General features: G+C 37.9%; 1 protein-coding gene across 2 annotated transcripts in view; it reads right to left on the reverse strand.

The window, feature by feature from the left end:
- LOC122805640 (heterogeneous nuclear ribonucleoprotein L-like) overlaps positions 1-23,860 on the reverse strand; it is a 427,980-nt gene that overhangs the window by 143,108 nt on the left and 261,012 nt on the right. Inside the window, exons 3-5 of one of the 2 annotated variants that reach the window (XM_044075926.1) lie at positions 3,164-3,285; positions 2,535-2,772; positions 1,608-1,693 (exon numbers count right to left, since the gene is read on the reverse strand). In XM_044075926.1, the coding sequence (XP_043931861.1) occupies positions 1,608-1,693; positions 2,535-2,772; positions 3,164-3,285 (446 nt within the window). The remainder of the gene's footprint in view (positions 1-1,607; positions 1,694-2,534; positions 2,773-3,163; positions 3,286-23,860) is intronic. The other variant, XM_044075927.1, reaches the window with a different exon arrangement.

Here is a 23,860-nt window from a genome sequence, read left to right on the forward strand (position 1 = left end):
AGTGAAGTGAAGCCATCTCAAGCACATATATCTACTTTTTATGGTTTACAGTAATTCTTTGTAATACATGGAGCTTTGCCTTCTCTGTGTACTGCTACTTATAGAGAGAAACAGATAGGGACAGAAATGCAGGTGTGTTAGGATACAGCTTTGGAATATGTAACAAACTGAATGCTGTCAGAACATTCTTTGTAGTATATGGACTTTGACATAAAGAGAAAAAATAAAAAAATAATAAAACAAATGTAGGACTATGAAATGTTTTATAGCATTAAAAGCTGTAGCATGATTTGCTGCATCAAAGACAGAAGCCATAAGCAAACTGCATTTCTGATCTTATAACAACTTTTTAAAGCCACTATACACTTCATGTGTGGCAGTGTGAGGTGAATTACAGCTTTTAAAACTGCATCAGCTTCCTGAAATTGTTCTTGTTGATTACAGTCTAGCATATGTATATAAAATAACATATCTAAAAAGTCTTTCCCAGTTTTGTTGCACTTTATATACTAAGAAGCAAAGACAATATCCGCCACGGAATCCAGACACCAAGCAATAGTTGTTTAAAAATGTGTAAAGCTCGGAACATCCGGGTGAAAGCGCTTGTGGATATTCTTTTTGTCTTTCGTGTGGAATAAAAGATTTATACATTTTTAAACAACTATTGCTTGGTGTCTGGATTCCGTGGCGGATATTGTCTTTGCTTCTTGGTCTGTGATTTATCAATCGTTTTGGTGCACTTTATATACTACAATATATGAGTGTTTGGTCGATATAGTGGCAACTGGAAAATATATACACTGTGGAGCTGAAACTGCAACAACAACATTCAAGCAGTCACTATACAAGAGTATTGTATTAACCACTATTATGCAGGACTGTAAAACGATTTAAATGTTATGTGAAATAGCCTATACTTACTATGGCATGTTGTTGGTACCATAGTGCTTCACTGCACATAATGTTGAAATCAGATGTGTTCATCTTCTCAAGCGTTTTCATATCACAACATGTCTGCCTACAGTAGACTGGGTTATTAATTTTTTGTATAGCTTTTCTTTTAGTGATGACAATTACCCAACATTTAGAACTCCTTTCCACCTCCCAGATATCCCTTCTAGGTGGCCTTATACCTTTTATCATTCACCTAGTAGGCATACATACAGAGATGAATGTTTTAAAAATGAAAACAAAATGGGGTCTCCAAGAGTCTATTCTAAATCTAGATTAACTTAAGGACTGAGAGTCATATACCCTTTTTCTTGATAAATATATCCTGCTTATGAAATGCGTCAACTTACCTAGAAAGAAAACAACTAAAAGGAAGACTAAACCGCTTATTAAATGAGTAATGAAAATTATTTCTATTAATTGTATAAAATGTTTCACATATCCTCATGCCTATATCATAGCATGAACTATAACCTGACTTACTTACAGCTAATTATTTTGCTACTACAGAGGAAAAAGACTTGCAGAGCCAGTTTTAGAAATAATTACATTATTCACTTAAAGTCATGCAGTAAAATAACAGAGCAGTTTCATTATGAACTGCTTTGTTCACTTCACTGGTTTTGTGTCACTTAAATAACTAATCAAAAGGATATTCCACCATGGCTTGGATTCCCATCTGTCTCAGTATGACAATTCTCTTAATTGCACCATAGTCTTTGCAGATGGAGTACATCACATCCTAGAGTTAAAAGAAAGAAGGATATCTGGGAAATCTTTGATATTTAAAATTAGTGCAAAAAAAGCTGAAAAAAGAACATTTGCAAGATTGACTTGACTGTGGCAGATACAAAGGAAAATACACAAATCCCATTATGTTAATACAAATATGAGATAATCATTCATATGTAACCATTACCCTAGGCTTCTCATTTTCTTAGCTGCACTCCACAAAGAGCAGTGCTATGCATTCATGCAAACAGTAGTGTAGCGAGGGTAGGCAAGAGGTGCAAGTGTTGAGGGAAGCGATCAGCCAGTCCTGATTGTTTTGTAATGTAATACCTGCTTTTAAATACTGGTTACATTTGTAGCATGCAGTTTGCTGCAGTTTAAAAAGAAATTTGTTTTTAAAACTAAAACATGAGCACTGTAGCACTCCATGCAGGCAGGGTATAAACTATAACGACTGCTTACTGCATTTGTAGCCAGCAGTTATTTTTTTTTTAATAAAAACCTGCACTGCTTTACAACATTTCTTATTTGCATTTCATTATATTTAACACATTTTGCACTAGCGGAAATGGCCTCTAAGAATATCAGCTTTGCTATGCTCATTTGTAAACATGAGGGATATCGCTATCACATTTGCCCAAATGGCTATGAATATCAACCTTATTATATTATGAGCAAGAATTCACCTTCTGCAGTGCATTAACACTTTTTCCATTGTTGTGCTAACATCTTCCCATGCTGTACGTTATACTGTACTGTTATTTAACTAAAAAAAGTCTGTGTAAATGTCGTGCATACAAATGATCATGTTGCCAGTAGTGTAGCTTAATTGTAAATGCTGTTTTACTTACCGTAGTGATTGGGAACACAGCATTCTGAATTGTAAACAATAAAACATGATTGACTCTTTTGAGGTCTTCTAAGCCGTCTGTGATGGTGATCTTTGGAATGGCTGATAACCTGACGTGAATTTGATGTTTACCAATGTAAATGCACTTTTTTGAACATGAGGAAACACAACACTTTGCATCTTCTCTGGATTCAAATTCCACCAAGGCCTGCTTCTTATTGTGTGCTATCATTATATTCCTAAGATGGAATAAACGAAAAAGTAATACAGGTGAACATATAGTTTGTCTATTGCTGGAACTGTTTTTCGAATGTTATTATCACAATACAATAAGTTCAGGTATATTTTCATTAACCGTCATCAAAATATGAAAGGTGTGGGTACTCTTTACTAAGTGATATGTTTCAAATACAAATCATTGGCAGTAATCAACTAAAGAATGTATGCAATAGGTCAGCAGACATTCCCGTAATCCATGCCACTACAAGAAAGTTGCATTCATTTTCTGAAACACTATCCATTTTACATTGTAGACAAAAAAAAAAACAAACAAAAAAAATGATATGGTGAGGTTTCTCATAAAAGCACTATGTTTGAACATTCGGCTTGCCAGAAAGCATTATACACTACCTGATTAATCCATAATTCTGAAGTGCCTTCTCTAGGTCTGACTCCTCTATCGATTCGTTCAGGCCTTGGACATGGACAACAGGTGAAGGCAGTGGTTTGTGATTGTTTTGATACAATTCCTGCTGGTACACAACAGTAAATTCTTGTTAATGAGAAACACTGCAAGCATAATTTGTTCTACATTATTTAAACAAAGACATCCTTGAAGGCATTTATCCTACCAGAAAAATGTTAGCTATTCATTTCAATTCCATTGTCTCAGAGCAAAATAGCTGAATCATCAGTGAGTACCGAAGTGATTCACTTAACACTAGTATACAAACAGCAAGTACTGATAATGGATTAGAACACTATTTGCTAAAGAAAGTACCCCTTTTATACAATAACATATCTCTATGTGCAATACAGTTAATTGCAACTTGATATCCTATCTTCCAGCTTGTCTTTTGGCTTTTCCAAGTTAGAAATCACCACAGCAGAACTCCGGTCCACTAATGATTGGCAGTGGATTTTTACGGTGCCGAGTTGCAAGCCCGACACCCAACTGTCAAAGAAGGCACACCCATTCACGCACTCATCTACCTGCATGTCTTTATATGTCACTCGACCACAAGGAGGACATGCTGACTCCACACAGAAGGTGCTCCAGCCGAGAATCGAATGGGAGAACCTCTTGCTGTGAGGCGACAACGCTTACCGCTGCACTACCGCGGCCCTCATGTTTCTGAGAAATCAGCAGTAGAATGCTGAAGATTTATTGCTCAGAAATGGAACATTTTTGTTTTTTGAAATGGACCTTTTTATTTTCTTTAAAAATAACAGTTTCACAAAATGTTTCAGACTCAGATAGAAAAAAAATATAATATAAAATGATCACATTTAAAATTAACCTACAGGTGTCAACCTTCGTCATGTTGGATGGGGCAGAGTCATTTCCTTCCTTCCACAAACTTTAAAACTCAAATCATTATTTTTATTCAATGACAACAGCATTCCTGTACACCAGGCTATCTTCTTTCTACATTAGTTTCAGGCCCATTTATTTTACAGTTTTATATAATTTAGCTTTTGAAACCAAATCAAGATCTTGCAGCTGTGATGACTCAGTCCAGAACTGGTTGTAATTGAATTTACTTGTAACGTCTGAATACATGTAGCTGAAGTAATTTGCTGTCCTTTTTTAAAATTTAGATAGCAGTTATTGCTGCATAAGAAATACTTATTTGTATTTGAAATGATGATTCCAATATTTCAAATATTATGATTTAAAAAATACAGCACACCTGACCTTGTCAATAGTTGCATACTGGAACTTTTAGTGATAAACAATGAGGTCTGTGTTTCCTATAATCTCATCTCTTTTTATTACAGGAAACATATTTGTGACATCAAATTAGTTTATTTCTTTCTTGTGCTGTTTTCTTAGTGGTGCGTAGTGAACACTAATGTATTTTATTCTGAATCCATGCTAAAATATGTATATTTAATTCAAATTATATTTTATAATGGCTACTGCTGGAAATAATGGATGTTACAGTCTGAGTAATGAAACTACACAGTCTGATTCTGTAATTGCATGTCTGGAAAGACTGTGTCCATATTATAGGACAGCAGTTTACTGGCAATACCTTCAAACAGCATGTAGGGTAGACCAGATCCACTGCTGTGTGTACTTCTTACTTGGTCCTTATTGTGCTGTGTGCAGTGATACACCCCCATGGGGATTGGTAGATGCCAGATAACTGTAGTTTCTGGTTGCTTGAGAGTTACTATTAAAAATAGGCCTGACTAATACTGAACCCTATAGTATTTGTTTGGCTTGACTTGTTCTCAGGTTGGGGAGAGAGGGAATTTAATCCTGTCTTCCTTTTTAAAACTCTAAAAACATAAGGTGCGTTTCTGCAGGGGGGGGGGGGGGCAGAAAGTGCAACACAAGAATATTGTACTGTATTTCTTGGATATTTTTTCCGATTGGTTGAGTTCCAGTTAACTAAGAGTTTTCTGTACATCTTTTCAGTCCCACAACAAAAATCCATGTACTTGAGTGTCTCAGAATTGTGTTGCATGGAAACTCAAACTTGGACTGTAACAGTGACTGACTCAGTTTATCATCTGCATCACAGTTTCTACAGGCTGTACATACAAACCATTTGCTAATCAGATCTGTAGGACTCTCTATTGAAAAGATTGTATAATGAAATACTATACAATTAGAAAGCATGAAAAAAGATCCAATAGAAAGAATAGGAAACCATGATGGTGTCTTTTTTTCCACCTCCATTGAGTGGCACTGCCAGCTTGTGTGAAGGCTTACTTGCAGGAATGTTAGATGTAGTAGTTTCACAAGCAGGTATGTGTATGTCAGCAAATGTATAAGACATCAGTCCAAGCAGCACTCAAAGTAATAAATTAGGAAATGGAAAATATGGAACACTAGAAAACGGGTCTATATTATAACATTGAAGTCTAAAAACTTTGAATGCTATAATATCGAACCCAGTAGAGTGAACGCTTGAAATAGCGAAGCAGCAGAACATCGAATACTTTCCTAGGGAAAGTATTTAGTGGGCCGTTTCTACAGCTTCGCTATTTCCTCAACTGTGGAGTGAAGGTTACGGACCGGGTTAAGGTAAGTGTGCGAATGAAGGTGAGTGTGTGATTGGGCGTGAGTTAAGGTTAGGGCTTGGGTCAGGTAAATATGCGATTGTGTGGACATGAGGGTTAGGGTGGGGTAGGTGAGTTAGGGTTAGGGAGCGGGTAAGGTGAGTGTGCGATAGCTAGGGACCTTAGGGTTAGGGTTAGGTTAAGGTAAGTGGATAGCTAGTGGTGTATGTCTGGTTTAGTGTAGGGTTTTGTGAAGTGTATGTGTGTGGATTATTTATTTTGGTGTGCTTGAGTTGTGTGTCTGTTTGTTGGAACAGCAAATTTTTTCCCTGGGAAAAAAATTGCTATTCTGACTGTTCGGATTTCTGGTGTTTTGATTGAATGGGTTCGATATTATAACATTCAATGTTTTTAGACTTCAATGTTATAATATAGACCCCTAGAAAACAATATGAGAAGTAGAACAGTGAACACACCAATATGAGTGGAAGGGATGGTAGATGTGATGAATCTTTTCCATACTTGGCTGGAAGGCAGATTTATAAACACCAAATGGATGAGCCACCATTCTGTAACACAGATGCACACCTTCACTGTTCTGCAGGATAGTCACAGTAACTGATATCCAGAAGAATAGCAGACATCAGGTAATGCGTGGAGTGATGAACCTGACTCATTCCCAGATACTGAGTAATAAACTGATGTTAAAACAGCCAGAAGTTAAGCAAGAGCTGTTCTCTGGTACTGTCACTACCTTATATTGTGCTATAATGGAATAAATACTGAAACAAGTAGAATGGCAAGGCTGACCTTGACTAGCTTTGGTTCGACCACATGTGGAATTACAGAGAGCAAGGTCACATGGAAATGGAAGTGTTTCAAATACAGATCTGCAAACTGAATGGGCAACAACATCCACAGCCACCACAGTCAATTGTCAAAAGACATTTTTTTTCAAACATCTCTAATAAATGCATGTATTTAAATCCTTAACTTATAAATATGAACATTTTTTTCATAGCATTTTACCATAGCTACCTGCTGACCTTCTGACCCTCTCTTGGTTTACTAGACTAGTCGTTCACTGTCATCAGATTAAAAGCTGGCCAAGTGGAGCTGTCACTTAGATTGCCATCAGTCGTGGTTCAGTTTTTCAAATATATAGCCCTATTCCCACTGTGCCTGCTCAGTAAAATGCCAAGGGCTTGGCAATGAGTAGACATCAGAGAGGGTGTGTCACCCTCTTCTGAGAGTGACATAACCCCACAGTACAGCTCTGCTACCTTGAAGCCAGTGTTGCCATAGTGTCTGTGGCCACCACCAGGGACTAGGCCATTGGAACAGGCATCCTGGACATGCATAACCATGCCCTTCCCCTGAGGAGATGTGATCTGGCAAAGCTACATACCTACTCCTCCGCCTCCTCCTCACTAGCATCAACAGGTAGCCAAGCTGCTGTTTGAATTCCTGTCTCTTGGGTTGGGCTCATGTTAAATGATTGAATGACTAAAGCATCAAATATCAGTTCATTGAGATGAAAGCATCAAACATTTTAGTCATCGAAAGCTGACTTCGCCAAAACTCAAAGCATCTAATCTGAATAGTTGTCCAAATGCTGCATGCAAGTTAGAATGAATATAAATATTTACTACCATCATGTTATACATACCAAAAGTAACATGTAAGATGATAATGTTGCAGCTATAGGCCACCTATTGCCATGCGATACATTGAGATTCAATAAAATCATCTTTTGATGATTAAAATGTTCCACATTTTTATCTCAAACTGACGTTCAATGTTTTAGTGGTTCAGTCATTTAACATAGAAGTCTTGGGTCATCTAAGCCAAATGATTTAGCATAAATATGATTATTCTGACATCTGTAGATAATACAAACATTGAAACGATAACAAAAAGAAAAAGTTCATTCATTTCTGATAGTCACATTCTTACAGGTATCTTGGTTAATTGATTCTGGTGGCCTCCAGCCACAAAAAGGTTATTGTACTTTATCATGTCCATTAGCTATGTCATACCCTCCACAGATTACTGTCATATTACATAATGAGGCAAGGTCTACTGAAAGTCTATAACCATGACACTGCATCCCGTGTTGAATCCCAGCTTGCCCGATATAAGAGAAATGTTGGATACTGCCACCATGGAGGTCTCCACTGGATGGTATGCATGGAAGCAGGTGGATCAGGAATCCCGGGATCCAGAGCATGAGCTGAGGAAACATAAACCCATCATTTCAATAACATGTACATTCAATGCTGTGGTAACCCTAAGGGGTAACAATAAGTTGTTCCTGTATTCATGGCCACAGAAATGAGCACTTTAATGTTGCTGAGATACAACTGATGCTATGTAAAGGCTTCCTTATGATACAGCACCCAAAAGTACGTCAAACGTAAGGTTTCTGGTTATGGGCATTGAAAGTTCAACTCGACTGAAGCCAAAAAAGAAGTTAAAGTGACTTCTTAGGGTACAAGTCACTGATTTGCAAAGTGAAGCAAGATATAAAATGGCATCTATATGAAATGTCAGGGCCCACTTAGTGAGTCCCATAGTGCTGAGTTTGAATTGGTGAAAAAAAAAAACAGACTTACATATGCTAAATTTATGATGGCCATTAATCAGAACATTCACTTTTCTCTGCGGTATGGTGACCTCAGAGTTAGTGTATTCAAGTTAGGAAGATGAAGGAGGCCTGTCCTCCTGCAAAAAAGAAGTTAAAAGGAGAAGAACAATGTTCAACGTTCCCTTTTCTCCCTTTTTGGTGCTTCTTTACAGTATGTCAGCACTCTGTGTTATGCATGCAGACATTTCAATAGGTAGTCAACATGAACACTTAATGCCCCTTTCTGTTATGTAGTAACCTGATTATTTGTCATTGACAGTTCACTCCACAGAATCCTGAAACTAGAATTCTGAATCTAGTTTAAAAAAGGTGGTGGCATGTTTTGACAGTTCAGCCTTGACTGCTGGTTCCTAGTCACGTTTCTTTGTCCCTTCCATTAAAAAACCTTTTGTCTTTTTAAAGAAATTCATCTGTTACAATGTTATTTAGTCTTAATCCTGCCAGATAAAGTTGTGTCCCTATTATGACTTCTATTATTCCCTGTTGTGTTCATATTCGAGCAGAAATGGCTCACCTTGTTGGATACAAGAAAGCAATCTTCCAAGCATAACTGCCTTGAAATAGCAGTATATTTTTTTCTTTACCAACTTACATTTGTTAGAGCTGGCCATCGGTTCCACTACCTTCTAGCAACTTGTCAGTTTGCTCTACAGGGGGCAATGGCCAAACATCATTGCCATAGTTAAGAGTCCCATGACTCATTTGTTCTATCCCAAAGAATTTTTTCAGCCCATTCACTTCTGCTATGGTGAGATTCTGGTGTAGGTGTTGAGAAAAGCTTTAAAAACTGATGGAATGTCCTGCCGTCCCTTCCCCCTTGGAGGACCCAATTTCAGCAGCAGCTCCCTTGAGCTCCCCTACATACTCCTTGTTGTATGAAGCATGCATTTGCATCTGTTTTTGCCCATGCAGTGTTTCTGCACAGAGGTAGTGTGTGTTTGAGGGCCAATACTCCACAAGAGCAGCACATATTGCACCCCGTAGATGTCACACAAGTGATAAGCCAAAGCCACCTCCCTTCTCTCTAGGATGGTTACGCTGGCAGCTACTGCTCTCTCCCATTCCATTCCCCTCTTCCAATACTCAGTCACTAACTGATCTTGGGTCGTTTCAGTCAGACTCAGGATTCATCTCTCTATGTTATGGAGCCAACAAAAATGAAAGTAATGTACTAATGATTACTCACAAACAAGAATGTCCTGTCCATAGCATCCTATGTAGTAAGGACTGCACATTCTAATGCATGACATCAGTAAACAGCAGTTGTATAGCACTCCCTTGCCCCTTTGGTCATATTGACCAGTGCAGGCATAATTCCCCATAATGCTTCAAGAAATGTGAATAGCTGGGGACACATATAATCCATACGCGTGAGTATGCAGTGATCTCTAATGAGTATTGGCAATGGACACACAACAGCGGTTGAATGCCTACTCATAGATGATATGCTCATAATGTTTGAGTAGTTATGCATGCCTGGCTACAATGAAAGGAGTATTCATTATCTATGGCTTGAGCAGCTGTACATGTTGCTGAAGATAAACAAGGCAGCTTTCTAGGAAGCATGTACAATCTGGCTACTGGCATTTCCCATGATGTAGAAAATGGAGTTAAATCATGGTACCATGATTTACATATGTAGTCTAACATCCATCTTCTGCATTCAGTACCACAGTTCTGAGGTACAAGGTAACTACTTACAGCACAGATGGAGGACACATGAAGCACAAGCAGAAATAATTTGAAACAAGTTTTTTTCAAAGAGTCTGCAAGTTAACACAGTTAGTATTTTATTAGTTCTGCTATTCTATTATCATAGGATCATAGGAGATTACTAGGCTATTGACCTCGAGGTCATTTTAAGCCTAGCCATTTTAACCTGATGTAATACCACAGTGGTACTAGTCAGTACCCAAGATTGCATTTAGTGATGACTGACCATGTCCAGGAGTGTTGTGGGTGCTATCCTTGGTAAGAATTTATGGTGCCCCATCCACTTATCCATGTTCCTCTTGAACAGTGTCATAAAGGTGATCTGTTTCATGTGAATCAGTAGCCTGTTGCAAAGATATTTGAAATGATTTAGGAATGTTTTTATGTGTACCAAATTGTAATAACATATACACAGGTTCTGAGGTAGTTTTAATACTGTTTTCTACCTTTATTGGCCTTAATTAATATTTATTGAGCTTAATTGATGACTAATTAGTGTTTTAAATACAGCATTATGGGTGAGTGTAATTTATTCTGAAGACGTTTGCTCACTAGGCAAACGAAAAGTGCTTTAAATAAATCTTGGTTCTGGAATTATTCTACCTGGTGGTTCTTGCGTGGTTACTGACCAGTGTATTCTGTAACATCTACAAGGACTGTTGGACTCTCCCAGCTGGTTCCAGTGTTTGTTTTAACAGTGACTTGTGGTATTTTTCGTCTTTTCCAAGTGTTGCAAAGATATGACAGTTACTGGGAGGTAAATCTGTCCCTCCAGCATGTCCTACTTAAGTCACAGGCCATATTTAAGCTCCTGGAATGGGTAGCCCTAGACCCATTTGATTTACAGATATGCAGTAAGTTCATTAGGTTTGGGTCTTGGATTGTTCTGTAGGCAAGGCATAAGTCTTGAAGACTATATGATATGGAGTATAGCAACAGGGCTCTTAGTCAATCCATGTAAGGCACATGCTGGGGGCCCTTGATCCGCTTTGTTAGAAACCACTGAGGTCTCTCTAATGCCTGTAGATGCTTAGTACGGTACATACCGTATGGGGCATTATACTCAATTATGGGCTGGATAAGTGCCCAGTAAAGAGGGGTTATAACCTCTTTTGTTCTTGAGGTGATGGCTTTACTAATCAAGTGAGCTATATGGAAAGCTTTCCTTACAATAGTAGACATGTGGTGGTAAAAGGTTGTGATCCCAGGTCCCTTACCACTTTATGGGTTCTTAGGTTATTGTTATTGAAATGATAGCGTGAAGGGACATTGTTTGTGACGAAGAGAATGATGATGCATTTCTTTGCATTCAGTTTGAGACCATGACTAATATAGCAGACACTGGTTTGTGTGAGACTGTCCTGGAGTTTTCTGACATCATTTGGGGATTCAATGATTGCACCTAGTTTGCAGTCATTTGCAAACTTGACCAGCCACAACCCTTTAGTTTTGACCTGAACTTCTGAGAAGGATATATCAAACAGTAGGGGGCCCAGCACTGACCCCTGTGGCACCCTGCTGGTAACAGGTCTACTGGTTGATGTGGAGTCACCCACCTTGATAGTGTGTGTCTGGTTTGTGAGCCATTTGGCAACCCATCTTACAATGAAGGGGCTTACATTCAGTTTGCTAAGTTTATTGGTAATGCCTGAATGTGGGATTGTGTCAAAAGCCTTTGCCAAGTTGAGGTATGCTGTGTGCACAGATTTGCCATCATCAATGGCCTTGGTCACACTTTCAAAGGAATCTACCACACTTAACAAGTAGGATCTGCCCTTCATGAAGCTGAACTGGGTAGAATCCAGGATTTGGAGATTGTTTATGACTTTATTATTATTATTATTATTATTATTATTATTATTATTATTATTATTATTATTATTATTATCAATGTGCCAGCTGCAAAGCTTCTACCTGCCATATCAATTTCAATCAGGCATGACATAAAATGTCCTCAATAGAAAGTTCATTTATGTAATAGAATCCTAACATTTTATATCTTTATTTCTGCTAATGCATTCTGATACTGCAAGATGAGAAGTTCATTCACTTTTACATCTCACAAATCAGACTGCTAAAACCAAAACACTTATTATCACGCTGCAAGTTTTTTTCCTTGATATCTGGTACATACTGCACACAATACCTGGTGGAAAGAAAGTGGCCTAAAGATAAGGTCTTAATATTATACGATTAAATGCTGCAGTGTTATTATTAACTATAATAAATGCCTGCAGTGCTAACATTAACTGTAATGCAAAATCATTAATATTAGCTATGCAGAATCACTCTACTAATGAGGGGCTCATATCTAATGTCTAGACAAAGTGAATGTTCCTCTACAATCTATCACTGGATTCACCAGATATTTTGACAATGTTATAACACAAACTGCAGCTCATCTCACATTCTGTGAGGTCTGTCACAGTCTTCAGAGTGATAGAGGTGGGTTTAGCAGTGAAGTCTGACTCATTGAGCCAGGATAACAGGAGCGATGCTTCTCTGGGTTACTACATACAGTACAAACATATACTAATGCCCCAAGGGACTGCTATCTGTGTACCTTATCAGTATAAACAATGCGCACGTGTATCTCTGTGGGCTGCACATGTATGGTTGTATATGGCTGTCATGCATGTATGTGCACCACAGTACAACTTTGTAGATATTAATGAACTGTACTGAAAAATTCTGCCACACCAGGTCATTTATTTTTGCTTCTGAAAAAGAGATAAGCAAGATATGTCTTCTTTATTTAAATTATTGGTGCCTCTAGACTGCCGGTCTTATAGTGTGGCTTTCTATGTATTAGACAATTTCAAAAATCATGTGTAATGATGGAGATTCAGAAAATTGTGTAAAACAGGTAAAGAAAGTCTGAAAATAGGGACGTACCTCCAAAAAATACTACATTATGTGCAGAGATAAATCAGGCCTAAAAATAGGAATGTTCCCCAAACTATTGACAGTTGAGAGGTCTGCACATAGCCTGTGCATGTTTTTTGTGGTTCAGTTTTCTTTGATTTTGTTAGATTTGGTCTTTAGACTTACTGCAATCTATAACTTTCTTTGTGGTAACCTTGAGTCATGTACACTCCTATGATACCTCTGTTACACTATGGTATATCCTTTTTTATGACTATTTTTTTGTTTGATATCAAGTAAATTGCATACATATTGTCTACTTTGAAAGTTATGTTTTCAGACTATTCTATGTTATGATTCAGCCTGCATCAGCATTTCTTCTAGGGTAACTTTCATACTACTCAGTGCTCCTGTCCTATGTAACCTACATAAAATGGTTGGGCAAGAAGCCCAAAAGTGGGACCAATATTTAAACAACGGTTGTAATGGTTTCCCTTCCTACAGACTTAACAGTCTGAACTCCCTCCTCATTTTGCAAACTATCCAAGAGAAACGCAATTTGCAAACTTAGATTTCTATCATCATCACATCCCTCAGCTTTCAAACACCCCAAAACAAAATTTTATTTCAGAGATCACACCTTCTCAGTTCTCAGACTGCGCTAAAATACAAGGCGTGAATGAAAAGCATACACTTGACCACTACAAATGCTTCTATAACACCATTGCCACCTAGAAACAAACCGTAACAACTCATCTCTGGAACAGCACCTTACACATTTTTCACTAAAATTACCTTGCAAGGAATAAAGTACACACCTCTTTAATATTCTACTCTGCCATTTCTCTCCAAATCCACTATAAGCCACCTCTTCACTCTTTATGCAGTTGTAACTCTTTGCCTTATCACCTCCTATGGAACAGGCTTCCCATCCATGTGAAGCTGAGTTAATCTATTACCCATTTTAAGCACAAGCTAGACCACTGGTTGTGGAACAAGAAATTTACACCAGGCCTGGCATCCATGTCCCTTATGGAATGAGGTAGCTTATAAATGCCTGGCCCTCAATATCCTGTGTGGATACAGGACTTGATTATTCTTTCAGGAAAACTTGGTTAGGCTTGGAAAGCCCCCCCCCCCCACCTCAGGTTTTTAGCCTAGTAACAATCGATGAATCTTTCTCCAGTAGATCTTCTTCATTTACTATTCACTATGCTATCCCCTCTTCTGTATAACTACTACAATTGTAGATATTTTTAACAGCAGAGTTGATGATGTTATCTCATATTGTGTATTTTCATCTAACTACATCTGTATTGTCTACTATTTACTACTCTGTATCCCAGCCATATGTGGTTTGTAAATCGGTGCTATGATTATTGAGATATAACCCCAGGCTGAACCTGAAAAAAGGTTAATTTGGATCAGTGTTTTATCCCAGTGAATGAAAAAAAACAACTCAATAAAATAAAACACATAAATCTAATGACTAACATTTAAAAAGAAATACAATATGGCATGATACTGCGGTAGTGTTGTCACCTCACAGTACAATGTTGTCCTGTTCGATTCTCAGCTAGAGCGTCTTCTGTTTGGAGACATGCGTGAATGGGCGTACCTTCATTGAAGGTTGTGTGTCAGGGCCGGCAACCTGGCACGTAAAATTCTCCTGCCAATCATTAGCAGACCGGAGTTCCGCTGTGGCGACCCCTAACTGAGAAAAGCCGAAAGACACAACATTATGGCATGATACGCTGCGTTATGGGTATGTCATAATAAACAACAAGAGAAGCAAAAATTTATAAAGCAAAACTCATTTGCATTATCCTAAGCATGAATACATGTTGAGTGACATTTCAGACTGAATGACAACTTGTTCATTAGCACATCACCTTTTTGTTATCCCTTCCCAACATCTGAAGACTAACCGTGTGCCATACAGGCTAATTCATGACTGAATAGAGCAACGTGTAAAACAGTGTACAGAAAGGAAAGGAAACTGACAAGAAGCGCACCTTGAGTAACACTGCAGCTATGCCTTCCTGGTTGCATGGTCTGTTACTGTTTCATTCAGTATATTAGGTTTGGCTTGTGTAAATATTTAATTAATGTACCTTAACACACATTACCCTGCACTGTACAAAGCATGGAAGAATTAAAAGAATGAAATGGTTTGCTTCAGACCATGCTTTTTTTACTTGTTGCAAAACTGGGGGTCAGAAATCTTGCTATCCTTAATTCATTAATTAGTACTTATAAGTGGACAGAGAAGGCTGGAGTGATCAGAGTTGGTGTGGAGGAAAGATGCAAAGTATGCACATAAAATGTGCATGTAGCTGAAGAACATGACAAGACACCCTTAAAGATTTGTTGACATAAATGAAACTTCCAATCCATCAGCTAGAAGTGATATTTGCATTAGAGTTATGTGAAACTTGTTGGACAGGGAATCAGCTAGCCATTTAATTAGAATTTTAGTTAATATGGCTGTGCTTAAAAAGGGATATACTGTATGGATAAGTCAGATACATGTCACAGAATCACTTGTCATAACCTAATGTTTATTTAATGATTAGGCTCGATGTTCTGGTTTATACAAATTGCCCCAATGTACACATATTTCTGATCAGAAGCTTGCCACTGAACAACTGTTCATGCTTACATTTTACAGGGGCAGGGACAAAGCCTTCCAAACATGCACATGGGCATCGCACCTCCTTTATCATTTTGAACGTAATATAACCACTTGCAATTCAACCATAGATAAAAGTTTTGTACAGGGATCAAGTAATCCCATCCTTCTTTCTAGCAAATTCTGAGTAAAGTGCTCTTTCTAAAACACAATATTGGAGCATGTTCAGTATGAGCACTTACGTTTTACTGGAAGAAAATGGTGTTCATTTACATTATGTGTTGCTCCTTCAGTTATTTATATTATACTTATATGAAAATGGTATTCGTTTACATTATGTGTTGTTCCTTCAGTTATTTATATTATACTTATATGAAAATGGTATTCGTTTACATCATGTGTTGTTCCTTCAGTTATTTATATTACACTTATATGAAAATGGTATTCGTTTACATTATGTGTTGTTCCTTCAGTTATTTATATTATACTTATAAGAAAATGGTATTCGTTTACATTATGTGTTGTTCCTTCAGTTATTTATATAATACTTATATGAAAATGGTATTCGTTTACATTATGTGTTGTTCCTTCAGTTATTTATATTATACTTATATGAAAATGGTATTCGTTTACATTATGTGTTGTTCCTTCAGTTATTTATATTACACTTATATGAAAATGGTATTCGTTTACATTATTTGTTCCTTCAGTTATTTATATTATACTTATATGAAAATGGTATTCGTTTACATTATGTGTTGTTCCTTCAGTTATTTATATAATACTTATATGAAAATGGTGTTCATTTACATTATGTGTTGTTCCTTCAGTTATTTATATTATACTTATATGAAAATGGTATTCGTTTACATTATGTGTTGTTCCTTCAGTTATTTATATTATACTTATATGAAAATGGTATTCGTTTACATTATGTGTTGTTCCTTCAGTTATTTATATTATACTTATATGAAAATGGTATTCGTTTACATTATGTGTTGTTCCTTCAGTTATTTATATTATACTTATATGAAAATGGTATTCGTTTACATTATGTGTTGTTCCTTCAGTTATTTATATTATACTTATATGAATGCAAGCCTGAATACATTTTGGGTTGAGTCCACTAGGGACTGGTTGTTGATTCTGCTCGTTTCAACATATTTTTATTATTAACTTTGTCAAGGCTTTGATTAAATCAACTCGTTTACACTGTTATTAAAATAATAAATTCATATAAAGTTGTGCAATATTCACACGCCATGTTAACATTTACAATGAATGAAAGTAAATGCAGATGGAGTGGACACTCTCAGAAATTCTACTCTCTTCAGAAAATAGTCTGCCAACTGTATGTATAGACTAAACTATTGTAACATCTGTTTGCTGTGCAGAAAAGTTAATGTAATAACCCTACATTTCAGGAATTACAGTATCATGAACAAGTATAGTCGCTTCCAGCCATAGCACTCAACTCTTAGTGCTAGAAGTCTGGACAAAGCCCGGCATAATGTTTGGAAAAAGGCCTGAAAATAGGAACAGATTTTAATTATTGCTCTTATAAATGTGGAAAGTTGTTAGAATAACAGGGGTTTGTGTTAACATGCATTTTCTGAAATGGATTTGAAGTCTGAAACTAAAATGTGTATCACTATTTAATGACTTCATTCCTAGATCATCCTAGTGATTTGTCAGAAAACCACAAATTTTATGAGGAATAGGCCAAAAATATAAGGCAAAAATCTGGACATGCTGAGGAAATCTGGATAGTTCATACTAGGCATACTTCCAACATATTGGTTTTATTTTATGAGGTGAGTGATTTTACAACCAAAAGAAGAAGAAGATGAACTCTATAAGTGATGAGCATTCTTAAGGTTAGCCGTGTGTATGTCCTGGTATACTCAGTGTAGTTAGTTCAGTACACTTTCTTCTGATGACCACTGACAAAACATATATTACTTTAGGGTGGTTGTCCAAGTCTTCAGTGATTAAGTAATTACAGCTCACTGAACACTATACACAGCTGTTTAAACTTACACAATTCACACAATTCTGAGGATCTCACATACAATCCACAAACATACAACAGGAACACCAATAAAGTTTCTTGGATATGTTTCCATGTGCTAGCACTCCACAGAAGAGTGCTTTGTCCCCTTAGTTTGTTACAGATAACAACTGCCAAATCTCTTTTTCACACAGATCTTGCCCTTGATATCCAGGAACGGATGTTCTACATCACAGATTATGCCATCTTTCTGCACCAAAGAAGCAGAAGGGGTAGCACATTGCTTGGCACCCCCTTTTTCACCCCCAAATGGTTCCATGATAGGAGTGGTGCTACTACAATCCTGACCACTAGTGCAGAGTTGTAATTATGGTGCAGCAAAGAGGGTGGCTACCAGAGTGCAAGCTGTAAGGGGAAGGGTCACCATGTGCTGATGGGGCATGAGTGCAATGCAAGCATTTATGTGACAACATAACATTGTTTCCTGAACTTATTTAGTAGCTTGGTGTGTTAGAAGTGTAAGAAGGAGAATTAGACATATTTGTAACACGATAAGCAGTTAATCCATCAGAACCACGAGAGCTAAAGATCTAAACCTCAGCACAAATATGAATAGGACATGCTGGAGGGACAGATTCATAACTCAGAGGCTTCCCACACTCTGGAACAGGATCCCAGTTCATGTTAGGCAGAGCCCCTCACTGACTCTCTTCAAGAGAAGTCTTGACGAGTGGATGGGAGATCGTAGGTTTAACCCGGGGGTCATCTCTGTGTCATTACTAGACAGAGGCACAGTAAACTAAATCTATACTTTTGTACCATTACATGGGGTGGCAAAAGCCACATACACTATGGCTAGGTTTATAAATGCCCTAGGGCAGATAGCCTAGTACTAAACTATGAAACTATGAAACTATTTATGAAGTTTACATTTCCTAACATACTAAGCTACTAAATGCACTAATTTTCAGAACACACAGTATCATTCACAGCTTCTTAAATGAAACCTGGAATGCTGGTTACATTTGCTTCTCATGGGCAACTGCCAATCTCTTGTTGGTCTGCAGAACTCTGACTCTGAAGACTTTTTTTGTTCCATAATTTCCGGATGGTGGGCACCAGTCTCTGAGGCTGTGCAGGGTTCAGGACTACAGCTCTGGCAATACAGGCATAAGACCTTACATGTACGTGCTGGCCCTTCTGAATGTTTCTGAAGTTGAGCCCTACACTTGCAAGGGCACAAACACTGTAATTCTCATGGTGCAAGGATGGAATTATGCAGCTTTTGTAAATTATAACAGCAGTACAATTAAACTAAATAAAAAATAAGCAAAAGAGCCTTCTGGTTTGTTTTCCCGCTGGGCTGCTGTTTACTTCTGTGGCTGTGGGGACTCTATATACATTTCTTATATTACCATGAGATGTTGCTGTGGACTGTAGTTTTCTCCCATACCCTGAAAGTAAGTGTGTGTGTGTGTGTGTGTGTGTGTGTGTGTGTGTGTGTGTGTGTGTGTGTGCACGTGCATGTGTGTGTGTTCTACTATGGGCTGGTGTCCCACTCAGGACGGTTTCCATGTGTTGTACTGCTGGCCTAAACACATTCTAGCTGCTATGTGACACTGAGTACAAGTACAGCTCTGAGAAGATGAATGAGCGATCTTCGTCACCATCAGTCCTCATAACATAGCATATAAGGAATATCTGTTAATCATGCCTAAACCAGTCCATCTACACTAGCTGTCTGCTTTAAGACTGAGAGTTCATAATATCTGAATTAATTAACTGTCTCATCCTAGTAATACTGTCTTGTACTCATTAATGCTGGGAGTACACTACAAGGAGAGAATATGAACACCAGTCTTTTTCTCTCTGACTTACACTGGCTGACTTTACATCACAGAGCGGACAGGTTAGATACACACTGTATTAAGCTTTAAGCTTCTATATCTTAAATGCCGCCCTCCGTGTCCATAGGAGGGAGATACCCAAACTGCTACTGGTTTTGTGAGGAATGGGCACAGTACTGAGTGCCTTATTGCACTTATGAAATGGGCATGGTTTTGTGAGGAATGGGCACAGTCCTGAGTGCCTTATTGCACTTATGAAATGGGCAACAGTATTTTTGTTGTACATTAATGCTCATCATAAGTACTTTTTCAAGGAATTTGTATATTTAGTACTATATTCTGATCTAAATGTATTCTTCTGCAAAAGAATAAATATGACTCCAAGGAGTGAAATGTACACTTTTGTGGGTGTTGAATAAAATGTTAGTATAGTAAATTTACTGTGCCATCTGATGAGATATGATACTGTTACTTGGGATTTTAGTGCAGGGCTATTGGATTCCCAGGATTGCTGTGTTTTAAAGCATTACACAGGTCAGTGTGCTCTGGTTTTTGGAATATTTCTGTATAGTGTTAGTTCTGGGCACTATTGTGATGTGAGCATGTGTTTTGCATATGTGCATGTACCGAGATGAAGTGAAATTACAGGTATTGTGCATTTGCTATTTATTATCTGGTTAAGTATACATTTAAAATTTTCTCTGCTTTCTTTTGTTTTGTACCCATGTAAACTTACAATTCCTTTCACTTTTTGAAGTAATATTTTTCATAATCATATGCTTGCTGCAAATCCTACTGAATTACAAAAAGTCAGAAAGTAGTTGTTACATATTGGTTAAAGGGAATGGTGTATTTTTTGTTTAATAACTAGCCATCATCTACTGTTGCTTGCATTGAATTGAATAACCTCTTTTTTGTGAGAAAAAGTAATGGACGAGTGTATCAAATTTCCTAAAAGAGAACAGAGATGATGGTGTAATATAAACAAGCAAAATAAACAAAAAAATGTAGGAAGGCAAAAAAAAAAAAACTATATATATATATATATATATATATATATATATATATAAAAGGGTGGGGGAATCTCTAAAAGGCATATCAGAACATGGGGAAACCCTGTAGCTCCTAGGGGAGGGTCTATATTATGATATTGCATGCTCAGAAGAGCGAAAAACACATAATCGACCCCATGTAATCGAAGGCTTACAATGTCAAAACTTTAGAACAGCGATTTTTTTCCAAGGGGAAAAAAAATCGCTGTTCCGAAAAAAAAAATGTAAAACATTACTGTGTCTCCCCCACAACCCCCCTACTTAAATATACCAACTCTGAGATCGCACTACAGTGCCGAAAAGGCAAAGTAGCAAAAGCGGGCAAACAACTTTTTTCCCAGGGAAAGAATTTGCTGAAAAGCTGCTTCACTATTTTGCCTTTTTGTGCTTTTCAGTTCAACAAAGACGCATTCAACAACCTGAATCTACGACACCGTAATAGGGAGCCCCTGGGGACCCCTCAAGTTAATTCAATTATTCCTTTCACAGTTATTACAGCACAGTCTAACCCATTTAGTGTGTCCATAAAAAAGATACTCTTGAAAACTGAAACATAAGGCAAAATGCTTGAAAATGCAGAAGAGCTAATTGGATAATATGGGGAGAACAGGGGGCACTAAGGTATGCGTATGAGGCCAGGGGGCAAGCAATGGGGGTTGGCATGCAGCCGTTTGCCTAGGGTGTCACTTTACCAAAAGCTGGCTCTGATTACAGGCAAATGGACATTGACATGCAGTACTATAGCCCCTCCCTATTCCAATTAGCTCTGCCCATTCATTACTTCTTGCAGCCCCCTTGCTTTAAAGTCGCAGCTAAATGAATTTAGAGAACCTCATCCTGACATAAACATTCTGAAAGTGATGCTGCTAGGAAGGAAATGAGAAAAAAAATCAACCTTAGTGCACCTCTTGACAATCGTCAATGGAGTGTAAGACAGCTTTCATGAACATATTACGCAAAGCTAAGCGTGTAACTACAGAGTACTTAAAACACAATAGAGCAATGAAAAGTTAACATGCTGCATCCTATTATTCATAATTTTCAGTTATTCATACAGTTGTGCTGGAAAGTTCCAGGGTGACTTTCATTTTTTTTTTTTTTTTTTGACAGCATCATCATTTATACTTAGTCATGCAGGGTGTGAAATGTGTAAAGCACTTCACATATATGTCTTAGTCATTTAAATTTAAAAAATACTTCCCTGAAGTCATATAAGAAATAACAACACACTCATATGTACAAGTATATAATTACTTGTCGTGAAGGAGACAGAACTGTATCAAATACATCACTTATAATCCCAGTGTAGCTATATGTATCAGGCAGTAGCCTGTAAGACAGCATCCGATGTACAGCTCAGGTCTACTGTACAGACATCTGAACTTTCCACTGCTGCAAGTGTTTCATTTGGCAGTTTCTTTTGATCCTTGACATGGCACATACCACTGATGTTCTGAATGAGCAAGTGCATATCTGCAAAAGTGATCAGACAGCAAAAACAGCCACCCACATAAAAATATTAACACTCCTGTGACAAAGAGCACTAACAGTATATGTTATAACTGTGGCCCTGGAGGTACCCAACCCTTCAATGTCAAGTCCTAGTCTTGGCACGTGGCAAAATGCACCCATTTCCTGGAATTAGAAAAAAATCAGCACAAAACCTGTGTAATAAATGCATAGTAATACTAATTCTATGCTGTGCTGGATGAAGTCTTCTTAAAATATGAAATGTCAAATAAATGACAGGAAAAGGTTTCTCTGGCATTTCTATCAATAACAGGAAAGAGAAAATAAACTGGAATTAATTTTATGTATCGGTTTCTATAACTATAACTAAATAAATTAGATATATAACGTGTATTTCAGAAATAACTTCAAAAAGCCTGATGCCACTAACAGACCACATAATTAGCACAATACACATACATTATGTAAAAAAACAAATAGTTCCATTAACAATGAGCTAATTATTAAATGTAGTGAAACTGGGTTTATTTGGGAACTGTACAAGTGAAATTCAAGGCATAACAATGAATGAAACAAGCAATAAATAATCATGGTGAGAATAGTGCATAATGCTTAACAGCAAAGCAGTGGCTGACCAGACTGTGAAATGAAGTTTGGCAACAAACTAAGTTGTCCCGAGACATTTTCTTAGGGCGATTACGTTAATATTAGGGAGAGTTAAGTGGGTTGGGGGAGTGGAAGCAGGGATATTTGGGAGGAAATGAGATAATGATGGGGAGGGGCTTAAGAGGATTAGTCTGGTGTAGTTGGGTTAAGCAATCACATTTTGGCGTGAACTTGCTAAGGCAAGGTTACGTCCGAGATGACCTGTAGGTATTGTGGAAGACAGGTAAGCCTTGGGTAATTTGGGTGGTTTCTCAGGTTGCATTCAATGGCTGGGTAGGTTAGGTGTGCATGGCTGCTTTTGGTGGTTCTGTGGTGATAATGGCCTCTGGCATGTTTACTTGATGTTCAGTGCTTTGCAGGGGGCTATTCGTAGCATCTTTTCATGGGATTGTAGTTCTGTGCAGTTGGCCGGTTTAGCTGGCATGCCATTGATGGGAAGTCCATGGTGGTAGTGGTGCTGTAAATTGTTACTGTGGTTGGTTTTGGGACTCTTTTCTCTATTCAGTTGCAGGAAGTAGGTTTCTGGGGCTGCTAGAGGCCTGTGACTGATCACTGTTGGCAATGCGTCGCATAGGGTGCTATGAAAGGGAAGGTCCAGATTTCTAGACTGTTAATTGCTAGGTTAGGGGGGCGGATATTGTCATGCTGTTGTTAAGTGGGGCCTCTAGGCCTCTATACTCTCAATTTGGCAGGCTTTGTGTGGCATGCTAAGGTTTACTGTTGGATGTGTTGAACAGTGAAAAGGGGTGGGTTAAATGATTGCTCTGCTGTGATCATTGGTAGTCGTCCATATTGGGTGCTCCTTTCCCGGGCTTAGAGAAAAATGATGAAAATGGCGGTTGCTGGTAAACATCCGACACATAACTACAGAATACAGTTCAAGTAAAGACTGCATTTCAGTCTTCCTCCCCTTTTAGATAATGCATGGTATAACCCCGCCTATGTGTGTTTTAGAGTTCCGTCTTTTATAACTTCATGTCAGTGGTACCGCGTTTTGGACTTGGGACCACTAGGAAGTTATGCACATGCATAACCTCTTCTGCGTTTCATACTTCCTGCCTGTAAAATAATTCATGCCAATATATAACCTGGTGGGTATCACTGGTGACTGGGTTACTTTCAACCGAGCAGTAAGTCTCGTTTAGGGTCTTTCCATAGGCCACAAGGCACCCACGAGCAGTAGCTTTTCC

The sequence above is a fragment of the Protopterus annectens genome, chromosome 6.part1 (assembly GCF_019279795.1).
Source record: "Protopterus annectens isolate FY-2018-M chromosome 6.part1, PAN1.0, whole genome shotgun sequence".
Lineage (NCBI taxonomy): Eukaryota > Metazoa > Chordata > Ceratodontiformes > Protopteridae > Protopterus > Protopterus annectens.